At 51.9% G+C, this 15,656-nt stretch overlaps 1 protein-coding gene across 2 annotated transcripts in view; it reads right to left on the bottom strand.

Annotated features, from left to right (window-relative positions):
• The window catches only part of THAP4 (THAP domain containing 4), a 41,777-nt gene extending 26,222 nt beyond the window's left edge, over positions 1-15,555 (bottom strand). The window contains exons 1-2 of one of the 2 annotated variants that reach the window (XM_043578445.1): positions 15,443-15,555; positions 12,271-13,427 (exon numbers count right to left, since the gene is read on the bottom strand). In XM_043578445.1, the coding sequence (XP_043434380.1) occupies positions 12,271-13,427; positions 15,443-15,519 (1,234 nt within the window). In that variant the 5' untranslated portion in view covers positions 15,520-15,555. Of the gene's footprint in view, positions 1-12,270; positions 13,428-14,788; positions 15,188-15,442 lie in introns of those variants that run through there. The other variant, XM_043578444.1, reaches the window with a different exon arrangement.
• Between the last annotated feature and the right edge of the window lie 101 nt (positions 15,556-15,656).

Genomic DNA, 15,656 nt, shown 5'->3' on the forward strand with positions numbered 1-15,656 from the left:
GAGCCTGATGCAGGAGAGATCAGACACAACCCACCTGCCAGGCAGGCCAACTTGGCGGCTCAGGTTCCATTACCATGGCCACCTTTTAGAACGATTATAAGCCATGCTAAAGGCAAGAAAAAATTCAGTCTGAAGAGACAACATCGGAACCTGACTCCGATAAGGCAGAGGTTCTGGAATCCTGAGACTCGGAATTTAAAATAACTATGATCCATCTGCTCAGGTTCTAGCAGAAAGAGCAGACAGCGTGCATGAACTGAGCTCTGTAAGTGGACAGGAAGCTAACAAGGGTCCGAAGGAAAGGCTGCACATCCAAACCAGCGCGAGACAGGCGAAACCTGGGGTGCCTGAGGTCCAGGAGAGAGCCAGCGAGCTCGAAGGCAGGCAGCAGAGACGTTCCACAGTGAGATGCAGAGAGCGGAACGCACACAACACTGGGGGGTTGGGGACAATTACAAAAGATATGTGCATGCATCATGGCAATGACAGCCAGAGGACAGAGGGAGAAAGTAGGAGAAATACATGAAGTAGTAGCTGAGAAGTTTTCAAAATTAATGACAGACACCAAACCACAGACCCAGGAAGCTCAGAGGACACCAATCACAGCAAATACCAAAAACCCTACACTTGCGCATTTCATATTCAAACTGCAGAAAACCAAAGATGGAGAGTCTTGAAAGAAGCCAGAGCAAAGAACTCTTACCTAGAGAACAAAATGGGGAAGAATCACAGAGGGCATCTTGTGCAGGCAACAAGAGTAGAATTCCATGCCCAGAGACACCGTCCTTCAAACACAACACTCTACGGTAGTTGGGATTAAAATGAAAACTTAAAAGGCCCCTGGAGGGGCGCCTGGGTGGCGCAGTCGGTTAAGTGTCCGACTTCAGCCAGGTCACTATCTCGCGGTCCGTGAGTTCGAGCCCCACGTCGGGCTCTGGGCTGATGGCTCAGAGCCTGGAGCCTGTTTCCGATTCTGTGTCTCCCTCTCTCTCTGCCCCTCCCCCGTTCATGCTCTGTCTCTCTCTGTCCCAAAAATAAATAAACGTTGAAAAAAAAAAATTAAAAAAAAAAAAAAAAGGCCCCTGGAGGGCTCAGTCAGTTGAGCCTCTGACTCTTGATCTTGGCTCAGATCATGCTCTCACAGTTCGTGGGTTCAAGCCCCACATCGGGCTCTGTGCTGCTGGTGCAGAGCCTGCTTGGGATTCGGTCTGTCCTTCTCACTGCCCCTCCCCCACTCTCTCTGGAATGCGTGCACTCTCTCTGGAAATGAATAAAATGAAAACATAAGAAGAAAAAAAAAAAGAAAAGAAAAAGAAACTGTCCATCAAAAGTAAAAAAGAACTGGGGTGCCTGGGTGGCTCAGTAGGTTAAGCGTCCGACTTTAGCTCGGATCATGATCTCACAGTCTATGGGTTTGAGCCCCCCATCAGCCTCTGTGCTGACAGCCTGGAGCCCGGAGTCTGCTTTGGATTCTGTGTCTCCCTCTCTCTCTGCCCCTCCCCCGACTTTTCTGTTTTTCTCTCTAAAAAATAAATAAACATTAAAAAATTAAAAAAAAAAAAAAAAACCAAAACACTGATTTCTGGGTGCCTGGATGGCTCAGTTGGTTAAGCGTCCGACTTCGGCTCAGGTCATGATCTCAAGGTTCGTGAGTTTGAGCCCCACGTCGGGCTCTGTGCCAATAGCTCAGAGCCTGGAGCCTGCTTGGGATTCTGTGTCTCCCTCTCTCTCTGTCTGTCCCTGGCTCACACTCTGTCTCCCTCCCTCTCTAAACAAACAAACAAACAAACAAACAAAAACTAAAAAAAAGTAAAGAAGAACTAAAGACAAAAACTTTTTCAAACAAAACTGGAGGGGATTCCTTGGTAGACATGCCCTATAAGAAATATTAGTTCTTCAGGGAGAACGATGAAACAGGTTGGAAACCTGAGTCTGTACAGACAAGAGCACTGGGGAAGGAATATGTGAAAGATAAAATCTTTCCTTTTTCTTAATTCACCCAACAGATGAATGTGTTCAGATTAATGGTAGTGAGCCCAGCACACGTGCAAGTGAAACAGAGTCCCGGTTTTATAAGGGATGACACGGGGGTGACGGGGACACCCAGGTCTCAGGCGCCTGCGCTACCGGGGACGCGGCAATGTGTGAAAGTGGATGTACTTGAGTTGTAAACGTGGGGCGAAAACCCCAGGGCCCCCACGAACAGAGGTGCGGCGAGAAGTCAAGTCAGTGTGCTGAGGAAGGGACACAATGAAATCACACAAAATGCTCAATCGAGGCCAGAGAAGGTGGAAAAGGGGAGAACAGAAATGGGAAGCAGTCACAAATTTGAGCGCTTAGTCCCACTGCAACAATTATCACTTCAAATGTGAACGGGAGGGAGAAGACAGTCAGGAGACTAGAAAACACCCAACTATATGTTGTCCATAAGAAACCCACTTTAAGTATAAAGATAGACCAAAGGAAAGGGACAGAGAAACATCTATCCCACTGACACAAATCAACAGGAAGCTGGAGGAGCAATGCTAACTTCAGAACAAAACAGACGTTAGGATCAGAAAAATTATCAGCGACGACAAAGAGGAACGTTACATAATAACAAAGGAGTCAATACTCTAAAAGGACATAATAATCCCTAATGTCTATGTTCCTAACAAGGGAGCATTCAAACACACGAGACAAACGGACAGATCTGTAACAAGAAACACACAAATCCACGGTTACAGTTGGAGGCTTTGACACTCCTCTGTCAGAAATGCACACATCCGGCAGCAGAAAATCAGGAAGGACTTGGCCAAACTCAAGGGCGGCATCAATCAGCTGGATGGAAGTGACGTCCGTACGCTACCGAGCTAGGTAATGTCACATGTCGGTCTGATGCAGCTAAGAGACGCCCAGAAAGCTGGTAAGACATTACTCATGTGTGTGCCTGCGAGGGTGTTTAGGGAAGATAGGAGCCTGTGAACTGAGTAAAGTGGAGGGCCCTCCCCTAGGTGGGTGGGCACTGAAGGCTTGAATAGAGCAAAAAGGCAGAGGAAAGGTGACTTTGCGGTTAGAGCTGGGAGGTCTGTGATCCTGGGACATCAGTGCTGGTCCAGGACTCATGCCCTCCCGCCGCCCCTCCATCCCCCAACAATTCTCAGGCTTTTGGACAGGGACTAGACTATGCCTTCAGCCTTCCTGGTTCTCCAATTTTGTCATTCTTAACCACGGGAGCCAATTCCTGTGATAAATTTCCTGTCGTGTACGCGTATGTATACATCCTGCTGGTTCTGTTTCTCTGGAGAACCCTAACAGGTCAGCGTGAGGCTAGGTTAGGATGCTGCTTCATCCAACAACAGCAGAACACTTAATCTTCTCCAGCTCACATGGAACATTCACCAAGACAGACCACATTCTTGACCATAAAACATAACAAATTTAACAGAGTAGAAATCATACAAAGTATGCTCTGAGACCACAATGGAATTAAACTGGAAATCAGGAACAGCAGTGTAGTTGAAAAATCCCCAAATATTTGTAGATTAAACAAGACACTTCTAAGTAACAGGTGAGTCAAGAAGGAGGCCTCAAGAGAAATAAAAAAATATTCGAAGTAAATAGAATGAAAAATATACCTTATCAAATTTTGTGCAGTGCAGTAAACGCAATCTTTAGAGGCAAATTTATGGCACTGAGTGAGTACAGTAGACAAGAAGAAAGATCTAAAATTGATAATCTAAGTGTTCACCTTAGGGAAGTAGGAAGAGAAGAACAATTAAGTTGTTGAAAGCAAGCAGAAAAAAAAGAGACACCGATGAAATTGAAAACAGGAAAATAAAGACAACAAACAATAAAATCAACAACATCAAAGGTTTTTTAGAGGATCCATAACACGGATAAACATCTAGCCCAGTTAACTAAGAACAGAGAGACAGAAAGAGAAGACATAAAATGTCAATATTATAAATAAAAGAGGGCCATCACTACCAATCCTCTGAACATGAAAAGGTCAATCAGGGTTACTATGAAAAACGCTATGCCCACAGATTTGGTAACTCAGGTGAAATGATGCATTTCTGGAAAGACACATACTGCCAAAATTCACCAAGGGAACTAAGAATCTGAATAGGCCTACATCCATCAAAGAAACTGAATCAATAATTAATGACCTTCCGAAACAAAGCCCCAGGCCTACATGGGCTTATCAGTGAATTCCACCACAGAATTCAGGAAACAGTTAATACCAGTTGTCTCCAATCTCTTACAGAAGGTAGAAGCAGAGTGTCAACTTATTCTGTGAGGTGAGCCCTTCCCTGACACCAACACCAGACAAAGACATACAAGAAAGGAAACTACAGATGGGTATCTCTCATGAACAGAGACACAAAAATTTTTAACAAGCATTTAGTAAACTGAATCCAAAAATATAAATAAATGAGTTATTCACCATGATAACACCCAACACCCATTCCTGATAAAAGTTCTATTCAATAATCTAGGAACAAATATTATTATTAGGAATAATAAACAACATCGTTAACAAGACCCTACAGCTAACATCATGCTTAATGGTGGGAAAACAAAAGCTTTCCTACTAAGCTCAGCACCACTCACAGTCAGCATTGCACTGGAAGTCCTACTTGATGTAATAAAAAAGAGAAAATAAAAGGTATACAGATTGGGACAGAAAAAAACCAAAACAAAAACAAAACAACCATCTGTGTTTGCAGATGACATGACTGTCCATGTAGAAAATCCCAGAGAACTCACAAAAAACTCCAGGAATTAGTAAGCAGCAAGGTTGCAGGACACAAGGTTAACATGCAAAAGTCAATTGTTTCCCTACACACCAGCAGAAACAAAACAAAACAGAAACCCACAAAAAACCTGGAATATGAAACTTTGATGAAAGAAATAAAAGATCTAAATAAACGGGTTGATACACAGGAAGACTCAGTATTGTTAAGATGTCAATTCTTCCCATATTGATCTATAGATTCAACACAATCCCAATATCAAAATCCCGGCAAGCTATTTTGTGGAAATCGACCAGCTGATTCTCAAGCCAAAAGACCCAGAACGGCCAACACAATACTCATGGAAAAGAATAAAGCTGGAGAACTCGCAGTCCTGTTTCAAGACTCACTAAAAGCTACAGTAACCACTACAGCACGGGACTGACAGAACAACAGGTACACAGATCAAGTGACACAACAGGGTCCAGAGACAGATTCACACACAGGGGCTGGCTCAGTCAGAAGAGCACGTGACTCTTTTTTAAAAAAAAAAATTTTTTTTTTTCAACATTTATTTATTTTTGGGACAGAGAGAAACAGAGCATGAACGGGGGAGGGTCAGAGAGAGAGGGAGACACAGAATCGGAAACAGGCTCCAGGCTCCGAGCCATCAGCCCAGAGCCTGACGCGGGGTTCGAACTCCCGGACCGCGAGATCGTGACCTGGCTGAAGTCGGACGCTTAACCGACTGCGCCACCCAGGCGCCCCAAGAGCACGTGACTCTTGATCTCAGGGTAGTGAGTTCAAGTCCCATGTTGGGTGTAGAAATTACTCAAATAAATAAATATTAGGGATGCCTGTGTGGTTCAGTTGGTTAAGCGTCCGACTTCGGCTCGGATCATGATCTCACGGTTCATGGGTTTGAGCCCCACGTCAGACTCTGTGCCGACAGCTTGGAGCCCGGAACCTGCTTCAGATTCTGTGTCTCCCTCTCTCTCTGCCCCTCCCCCACTTGCACTCTGTCACTCTCCCAAAAATAAACGTTAAAAAAAAATAAGATTCACACAAATTCATGAATCTGATTTTCGACAAAAGAGCAAAGGCAACTATATGGAGAAGAGTCTTCTTGACAAACAGTGCTGGGACTGGACATCCATGTAATCAGAGATATATGGACACACATCCTCTGTTCATGTGAGGCTTAATGTTGTCACAGTGTTGATATTACTCAAACAAAGTTGCAGATTCAATGCAATCCCGATGGACATCCCAAGGACACTGCCTGTAGACAGAATTCACGCGGAATCTCAGGGACCCAGAACAGCGAAGAAAACAATCCTGGAGGAGAACAAAACTGGAGGAATCAGTTCCTGATTTCCGCACTTACTACGAAGCCACAGTAATAAAAACAGTGTGGTATTAGCATAAAAACAGACGTAGAAACCAATGCAACGTAGAGCATCCAGAAACAAACCCTTGTTTGTATATGGTCAACTGATTTTGACAAGGTGCCACGACCATTCAATGGAGAAAGAACGTTATCAACAAATGGTGCTGGGAAAACTGGACGTCCTCATGCAAAAGAATGAAGTTGGATCCTTACACCATAAACAAAAACTCACTCAACGTAGATCAAGGATCTAAAACAGTAAAACTCTTAGAAGAAAACAGCACAAAAGCTTCACGACCATGGACTTGGCAATGATTTCCTGGATAGGACACTAAAGGCACATGTAATGAAAGAAATAGACAAATATGACTTCGTGAAAATAAAATTGTACATCAAAAGGCACTATGCGTAGAATAAAACGGTGCCCCAAAGAATAGGAGAAGATATTTGCAAATCATACTTCTGATCAGAGATTGAGGTCCCCAATGTACAGAGAAGTCTTCAAACTCAGCAGTGGGAAGACAACCAACCAGACTCAAAAATGGGCAAACGAGGCTCTTCTCCCAAGATACACACAAGTGGCCACCGAGCACAGGACAAGATGCTCATCACTGATCACCGCTGATCACCAGGGAAATGCCGATGCGAACCACGACACGCCCTAGGACGGCGGGAATCAAGAAAACAGAAGACAGCAAGCCATGGCGAGAATGCGGAGTCTGGAGGCCATGCTCCGTGGGTGGGAATGCACACTGTTAAAGCCGGTGTCGAAAACAGTACTGGAGCGCCTCGAAAAAATTAAACGCAAAATACCGCGTGATCCAGCGATTCCACTTCTGGGTGTATGCCGAAAAGAAGTGGAAGTAGGGTCTCGAAGAGAGATTCGCTCACAGCAGCATCACTCTCGACAGTGAAACCGTGGAAGCAACCCACGTCTCCTGACAGATGAACGGATGAGCAAAATACAGTGCGTCTGCGCAGGGCAACGGGATGGTTCCGCTGGCATCAAATTCTGCCACACGCCACAACGTATCCGCGTCACGTTCGGCGCAACATGCCAGATTCCTCTTCCAGGAGGCGCTGGGAGCCGACAACGTCACACAGCAGACATCGGAACGGCGGGGAGGGGAGACAGGACCGTTACGCTTTCACACGTGTCAAGCTTCAGATTAACGTGAGTTCTGGGGGATGGATAGTGGTGGCTGCACGACCAGGAGAACGCGTTTAACGCCCCTGAACTCCACACCTAAAAGCGGTAAATCGCTGCTATGTACGTATGCATTTTTAAGTTGATTTATTTGAGAGAGAGAGAGAGAGAACAAGCAGGTGAGGGGCAGAGAGAGGGAGAGAGAGAGTCCCAAACAGGTTCTGTGCGGTCTGCACGGAGCCAAGCTGTGACATCGCGACCTGAGCCTAAGTCAGAGGTCCAACGCTCGAGCCACTGAGCTACCAGGCGGCCCTTGTTGTGGACATTCTAAGTCAGTGCAAAAAAAAAAGGTGAGACGATGCGCTACTGAGCCACAGAGAGGAGCCTGAAGCACACGTACCGCTGAGTGAGGGAGGCCACCCTGAAAAAGCTGTGCCTGCGATTCCACGGCATCCGTGTACTCCAACCACGGAACACTCTGGAAAAACCCACACTACAGAAACACCAGGAAGGCCGGTGGTGCCAGGGCTGGGAAGGGATGGGGTGACCACGAGAAGAGCAGGGATGCTGAGGGACATGACTCTTCTGCGCGGCACCGCACAGGATCACCGCAGGCACCCACTTGTCAAAATCCAAGGGGTGTCTGGGCGGCTCAGGGCCCACTCGGGCCATGATCTGATGGTCTGTGAATTTGGGCCCCGTGTCGGGCTCTGTGCTGACAGTACAGAGCCTGCTTGGGATTCTCTCTCTCTTCCCGTCTCTCTGCCCCTCCCTGACTCCTGCTTTCTGTCTCAAAATTAGAAAAAAAAAAAAAAAAAGAAAAAATCCAAGTACAAGATAGTAAACCTCTATGGGAAGATGGCTGGTAACGATGTATCGATGTCAGTTCCCAACTGGTAAGGACGAACAGCTGGGCTCACAGAAGTCCTCCTGGAGGCTAGAAACAGCAGCGGGAGGCGGGTGGAGGAGGGAGAAAGTCCTCCCTGCGGACACGGACACCCTGTGAGAAGGCCAATCAGCACCCGCCTCCTGGAGGGCTCTGAACCCAGAACCTGCAGACCCCTGGCCCAGCTGCCCCGCTGGAGGTAATCTGCCCAAAAATAAAGGGCTTGCCTGGCTAAAGACATCGGGCGGAATAAATACGCGTATGCCTCTTCGACATAAAATCCCTAAGAAGTTTCCTTCGTTGACCAACAAACTCACGACAGCCTGGGAGGGAAACCATTAAGAGAGAAGACATTTTGAGTGGGGGGCTCCAGGCACGTCTCCTTGGAGACGAAGCCAGGGTGCCCGCTGTCCCTCCCACTGCCGCCCCCCAACACCTCCCGCACCCTCCCCTCCCCTGCCAACCAGCGACCAGCCCCACCCCCCAGGGAGCACTGGGCAGAGGCGCTGGGACACCCTGTCCACCAGCCCCCTCTCCGGGCACCTCCCCAGGGCCCAGCACACTCCTTCCTGGGCCCCACGACTCCTGCTCTGCATCCCACCCACAGGCAGCACGGACACCTGCTTGCTGACCCCCACTTCACAAACACAACTCTCCCCTGGAGCCACGTTCCCCGGGGTTTCTGCCCACAGTCCACTCCTTCACGGCCAACCCTCTTAAAGTGCCCCAGTGCTGCCTTTCACCCGCTCTAGACCGACCCGGCAGTGTTCCCACTGCTCCAAGGACACCGCGGTCACCAGTGACCCCATGTGGCTGAGCCCAGCCATCTTTTCCCCACTCTGATCAGAGCTGGGTCCAGCCCAGCTGCTTACCCTCATCTCCCCCCTGGGCTGTCGTGACTCCACGCTCCCTCCTTCACTCTCCCTTTCCGGGGCCCTCTTTGGCCCTCTTCAGCCGCATCTCCGCAAACAGCCGGCTCCCGGGCCGGGCCTGCCTCCTTCCCCCTCCCCAGCTACAGCTTCTCCAGGAAACCCCATTCAATCGTGGCTTTAAATACCCCTGACCTCATCCTGAGGCAGGCACACACGCACACACACGCACACACACGCACACACGGGCAGCTCTGAGAGAATGGATGGTTTCCTGGCATCAGCATTTCAAACTCAACCCCTCTCAAAATCTTACGAGGGTAGGACTTACAAAAACACCATTAACTCTTTCTGGAAAGGAAGCAAACGACAAACGGTGGTGAGTGAAGTGACCCACCAACCGTGTGCCTGCACCTCATTACGGCCCCTAGGCCCCTGGACAGGAGACCTGAGTACGGGAGTAGAGGACACACACAGTCCGGGTGGGCGGGGGAGGGGGACGGGACAGAAGCGTGGAGGCGCTGGGCTGTGGAACCCAGCAGCCCAAGCTCTAAGCACCACAGGAAGATGGGCTTCAACAGTTAGCTTCGAAAGCCGAGAGACATCCACCAGAAGCACAGAAAAAGAAACGAAAAAGCCTAACAAATTAAAACATAAACGACAAGCACAGATTCCAACTTATCAATAATCACAATTATAAATGGATTACTCTAAAGGAAGGAAAGACAGGGTGCCTGGGTGGCTCAGTCAGCTCAGGGCGCGATCTCATGGTTCGTGGGTTCGAGCCCCATGTCAGGCTCTGTGCTGACAGCTCAGAGCCTGGAGGCTGCTCCAGATTCTGTGGCTCTCTGCCCCTCCCCAACTTGCACTCTCACTCCCTCTCTCTCAAAGATAAATAAACGTTTAAAAAAATTTATTAAAAAAATGCAAACACTCTCAGATTGGGTTAAAATATAGCTAAAAGATAGAGGAATATAAAAAGCTTTCAAAGGTAAGCAGGTAAAGAATACTCCAATTGGGACAGAAAGGGGCATTCCGTGGTGGTAACAGTCAGGACCACTTGGGCGTCTCACACAGGGCCGCGGGACGCATGGCAGCACCAAGCAGATGCCCAGGAAGGATGGGCACGTCACCCTTCTGTCCCCGAGATAAGGGATTCGGTGAGTCAGGACACAGACCTGTTAACAAGCCACACGGAGGCTCAGTGAGACAGAGAGCCATGGAACCAACAAGTGGGGAGGATACATTCTTCTCAAACCACAGCGAAACAGTCACGACAACAAGCTGCATATTAAGCCACAACGAAATCCTGAAAGGGGCCAAAAACCAAATATGACCTTAAAGCAATAAAGTTTAAAAATAATCACAACAAAGGGGAGGAGGTTGAGGGCTGGGAGAAACGGGGAGGGGATTGACAGGACACTCGTCCTGATGCGCGGAGAAAGTACACGATTAGGGAACCACTGCCCCGTGCATCTGAAACTCGTGCAACCCTGTATGTCAGCTACGCTGGAATTAAAAACACACATTTTGAAAGAAAGAAAGAAATGGAATATTTAAAACCACCAAAAAAAAAAAAAAAAAAAACCTACAACAAAATTAGCTCCCCTCCCCCAACTTGAAAAATGTCGACGCCCTTCTAAATAACTCAAAGAGGGAACACAGACTGAAATTAGAAACTATTTAGAAACGACCAGCGATGAGAGCTGCAAGAGACAAATCCTCTCGCGCCAATGGGACGGACACACCTCCACCTGCAGGCATCCGGAAACACCCTCTTCCCCCCAGGAGCCAGAACCACCAAGAAAACCAAGTAACAGTGGAGAAAGCAGAAAGAAGTGAGGATTAATGAAGCGGAAACAAGGCGGCCTTGCTCAATGGAGCAAAGGAAAGACCCGAAACAGTGACGGCCCCTGGGAGTCTGGCCAGGAGGAGAAGGTACCGTAAAGTAGTGAGCGGGTCTACCTCCACCAGTAAGCACATCGCTGACCCTCAGCTGGGGCTGTCCCTCCCCCAGCGTGCACTTTGCACAGGATGGGCCTGTTTTCTTGCTTTGGTTTCATATTGTGCGCGGCTGCTGCCCTGGGATCCAGGATGTCCCAGCCCGTCACGTTAGGAGCCTCTTCCCAAAGAAGTGTTCGTTACGCCCAGGAAGACAAATATTGATCCAGATCGCATGAACAACAAGTAGGAAAATGTTTTCCATGTATACTTAACAGGTAAAATACGTAACACTCAAAATGTAGAGAATATCTAGAAAGCAGTTTTTTACAAGTACTAAGTAGAAAGGTAAGGTGAAAAGTAGAAACATAGCTGAGAAGCTTACAAAATATATATCCCACCTGCCTGTACCTATAGGTTGAAAGACACGTATGTGACAACACAGACGATAATCTAAAATATCATACAGGAAATTTTAACAAGGACCAGAAGTCAGAGATAAGTGAGAAATAGGATTTTTCACCACTTCTGAAGCCCCCTTATTTCCGTAGCATCTTAATTTTTATAAGACAGAATATATTCTACTTGAATAGATGTTTAAATTTTTTTTTTAATGTTTATTTACTTTTGAGAGAGAGAGAGAGCGAGCAGGGGAGGGGCAGAGAGAGAGGGAGACACAGAATCCGAAGCAGCCCCAGGCCCTGAGCGGTCAGCACAGAGCCCGATGCCGGGCTCGAACTCATGGACCGTGAGATCATGACCTGAGCCAAAGTCGGCTGCTTAACCGACTGAGCCACCCAGGCGCCCCTAAGGTTTTTTTATTTTGAAAGAAAGCACGAGCAGGCGCACTAAAGTAACTTGGCGTTCAAAACGATTTAACTTCAAGGATATTCCTCAAAACACTAATGGAAAGAAACTCCCCACGATTTTAAGAGTCTCCTACCGCTTTTCCAACAGCTTGCTGAGCCTACTGCACTCACGTCAAGAGGTCAACTCGTCTGGAACCGTGGTTCGTGTGAGGGGTGCAGGAGCGGATGCCCCACCCCCACCCCCGGCCGGCGGGAAGCCACGCACTGGGGGTTCTGGCTCCCCCAGCAGACGGCACAGGCCTCCCTTCCCATTGGCCGAACCCTCGGAGCCACAGACGCCCTTCGGGTGCCCTGGCGCGAGGCAGGGTCCTAACCCGGCTCTCCGTCTCCCAGGGCAGCTCCGATCGAGGCCTCCTCCCGAGACGCGCGGGTGCCCGGGGCCCGGCGGCCACGCGGCGAGAACCCCCTCCCACGGCCGGGCGGCGCGGGGGCCGCGAGGCCGGTACTGACCGCGGCTCAGGGGCAGCAGGCTGCTCAGGTAGGGGAAGCTCGCTCTCCGCAGCTCGTCCAGCTTCTCCTGCAGCTTGCGCACCTGGCTGTCGGAGCGGCTGACGCGCTGCCGCAGGGTCTTCAGCTCGCCGTTCTTCTTCTCCACCTGCTCCCGCAGGCAGCACACCTGGCTCTTGTTCTGGCGGGACGAGAAACAGTAGGAGTGCAGCGAGTCGATGAGCCTGCAGGCCCCCGACGCCGACAGGATGACCTCGTTGATGGACATGGGGCTGGCGTCACTGTGCTCGCTCTGCACGGCTTCCGCCGCCGGCTTCGGGGTGACGTCCGTCGGAGGGGCGGAGGGGCTCTGGGAGGGCTTCTGAGGCGTCGCCGTGAGCGACGAACTCGGGGGGCTCTGGGCCAAGCCCTTGTCGGGCCCCAGGCTGGTCCCGCTGCAGCCGGGCTCCACGTCTCTCTTCGGCCTCTTTCGGTCAACGGGCTCTCGGGGCACAGACGCCCTCTCGCGCGCGTGCTTGGAGGAGAAACTGTAAGAATGAAGTGAGCCAATGAACTTGCAGGCCCCAGACCCTGGCGGGGTAAAGTCATCCACGGAAATGCCGCTCTTGTCCACCAGGCCTCCGTCGGGCGCGGCGGCGCTCTCACCGCCGGCGTCTACTGCAGACGCCTCTGCTTCGCCCTGACCGCTGGCGGCGGCGGCCGAGCCATCGGCCGGAGTTCCTGCTGGGGCCTGCGGCGCCCGCTCCCGACCGGCGGCTTCCTGGGCGGCCCCGGGGGCGGTCTCACCCTGCGGCGCGGCCTGCTTCACCTTCCGGGCCCCGGGCTTGGCCATCGGGTTTGCACCTGAGGACGACGACACACCTGCGGCTCCTTTTCCGTCCGCCCCGCTCGCGTGTCCCCTCAGGCCCCCCGAGGCCTTTCTGGTGTCCTTCCTCCTCGTGCGGCCATGGCCTCCGGCGCTCCTCTTCTTCTCAGGCAGGTGGAAGATGGAGGGGACGGCCGTGGGCTTGAGCAGGCGATGCTGGTCCTCCAGCCTCTTGGAGAAGCTGTCTTTGGTGAAATGTTCACTGCAGAGAAAAGAGTACTTGGTGGGGGTCCAGTTGTCCCTCTGAACAGCTTTTAACCACTGGATCAGACGCTTTGAGTCCTTCAAGGGGAACCTGCAGGAAGAATGACAGAGAATTAGAAAAAAAGAGCTAAACGTCTCCTCCTAAATTTATCAATCACGAAAGCAAAACAAGTGGTTTTGCAAATACCCAATGCCGCGTTGACTTTACTCATTTAAAACTTAAGTAAAAACGTAAGGGACACCTTCTGCTCGTAAGTGATTGTGAGACAGAAGCCAGCCAGCCTCCCCACCTGCCCACAAGGAGCTCGCGGTTTGTAGGGCAGAGAACGGAGGTGACTCCTCCCAGGCTGTGGTGAATGTCCCGTAGGGACACAGAATGCTCGGAGAGATCGCACAGGAGGGCGTCCGACTACAGGAAAGGCTTGGGGAAGCCCTGGGAATAGTTCCTAGAATCGCACAGCACAACTGCCCTCCTGGTGTGCCTCGGAGGCAGGATGCCAGGTGCGAAAACAGGGACGGCTGGTCTCCTAGTTAGGGGCCAGGTCAGGCGCTGGCCAGCAAGGGGTCAGGAGAGCATCCCAGACGGTCTGCCTGATGCCCGACCCTCACAGCTAGAGCTGTGACTCCAGCAACTGAGGATAATTCAAAGCTGCAGTCCTGGGTTTCTACTACATTTCCATGGCCGGAGCGAAAGCAACTAACTCCTAGAAAACACTAAAACACTTAGCAGTCGTTTCTTCTCATTGTTAGACAAGATCCCTATTTACAAAAGTCGGACCAAACTCTGCCCTGGGGGTGGGGTGGGTGGTTCCTCCCAAGGGCCGTCTCTGCCCCACCTGAGGCCACTGTGGACCAGGACCGGGGCCAGGGCCAAGCAGATACTAACGCGCCCCAGGAAGTCCCATGCAACGCGACCTTCCACACTTCCTCAATGCTTTGTGAGCCCATTTCCCCAAGACCCTGGTCCCCATACCCTTTGCCCTTACCAGCGAAGACCACTATGGATGCCGGCCAAGAGAAGCGACTCTGCACTGATTTGCCTCATCTGTGAAAGCAGTATCAAAACTTTCCGGACACAGGGTCTGAGCAAAACTCCAGAAAGCACGATGGCTGACCTCTAAAACAATCTGCTATCAGCTCTTTTGATAGATTGTAACAACTGAAGAAAACAAACCCCTGAGAATTCCCAACGAAACTACCGGCAACCAACGGGATTCAAGTTTTTAAAACAGGAAACACAAGTGTCTGCGCGGAGGCTTTCCAGGGAGCGAGTCGAGGGGCTGAGAGCGGCCCATTTCCAGAATCCCTCAGAGAGGGGGGCCAGGCCCGGCCAGGAAGAAGCGGCCAGGAGCGCCGGGTCCAAGAGCGGGCCGGGGAAGCCCCCCCTGTGAACAGCGGGCCTCGCCCTGCTGGTGCGCAGGATGCAGCCAGCACGACTGTCCAGGGACGCACCTGAGCGCGGCAGGGCCACCTCTCGGCGCGACCGCCGGGACCCTGCTGCTGGCAGAGCGTGTGGCAGCGCGTGTCAGTCCTCGAGGCACAACTTGCATCTGCTCGGTCCCAGTCCTGATCACTCGCCTCAAGGCAGGGTCCCTCGCGATCGAAAGAGCACAAAAGTCACAGCAAACGCAAGAGGACAACTAAGCTAAGAGCGTCTCCAGGACACACTGTCTGGAAACCGGCGGGGCCAGCCCGAATCAATGGAGCGCAGGGTGGCCGCGGGGCGGAGGTGAGAGAGGGTGGTGGCGGCCGTAAGGTGGGCGCCGGGCGGCCTCCACGTCGGCGTGGGGTAGGTGCCCGGTGGCGGAAGGGCGAAAGGCCGGTGGCCGCAGAGCGGCCGCCGGTGGGCGCCGGGGTGGCCGCGGTGGCCCGAGACGCCCGGCCCAGAGACGGCGGCCCGGGCCAAGGTCACACAGCGCCCCGCGCTGACTCACTCGCGGGACCGGCCCCGAGGCCCGGCGCACCGAGGGCCGCCCGCCTCGGGCCGGCACGCGCGGCCTCAGTTTCCCCGCGGTGCCGGGCCGGGCCGGGCCGGGCCGGGCGGGGGCGTGGCCGGCCGGGCCGCGCGGGCGGCCGGCCGGGCGGTGGCGGGCGGGGCCCCGTTACCTGTGGAAGGAGACGGCGCGCTTCTCCCCCTTGCCCTGCCGGTTGGAGCAGTTCGCGGCCGCGCAGCAGATCACCATCTCGGGCCTCAGGCCGCCGCGCCGCCGCCAGGCTCCGGCCCTCGCCTCGCCGCGCCGCGAGCGGGACCGCCCCGAGGGGAGGGCGCGCGGCGACACGGCTGCGGGACGTGGGAGCCGGCCCCCGCGGCTCCCGTACG

The sequence above is a fragment of the Prionailurus bengalensis genome, chromosome C1 (assembly GCF_016509475.1).
Source record: "Prionailurus bengalensis isolate Pbe53 chromosome C1, Fcat_Pben_1.1_paternal_pri, whole genome shotgun sequence".
Taxonomy (NCBI): domain Eukaryota; kingdom Metazoa; phylum Chordata; class Mammalia; order Carnivora; family Felidae; genus Prionailurus; species Prionailurus bengalensis.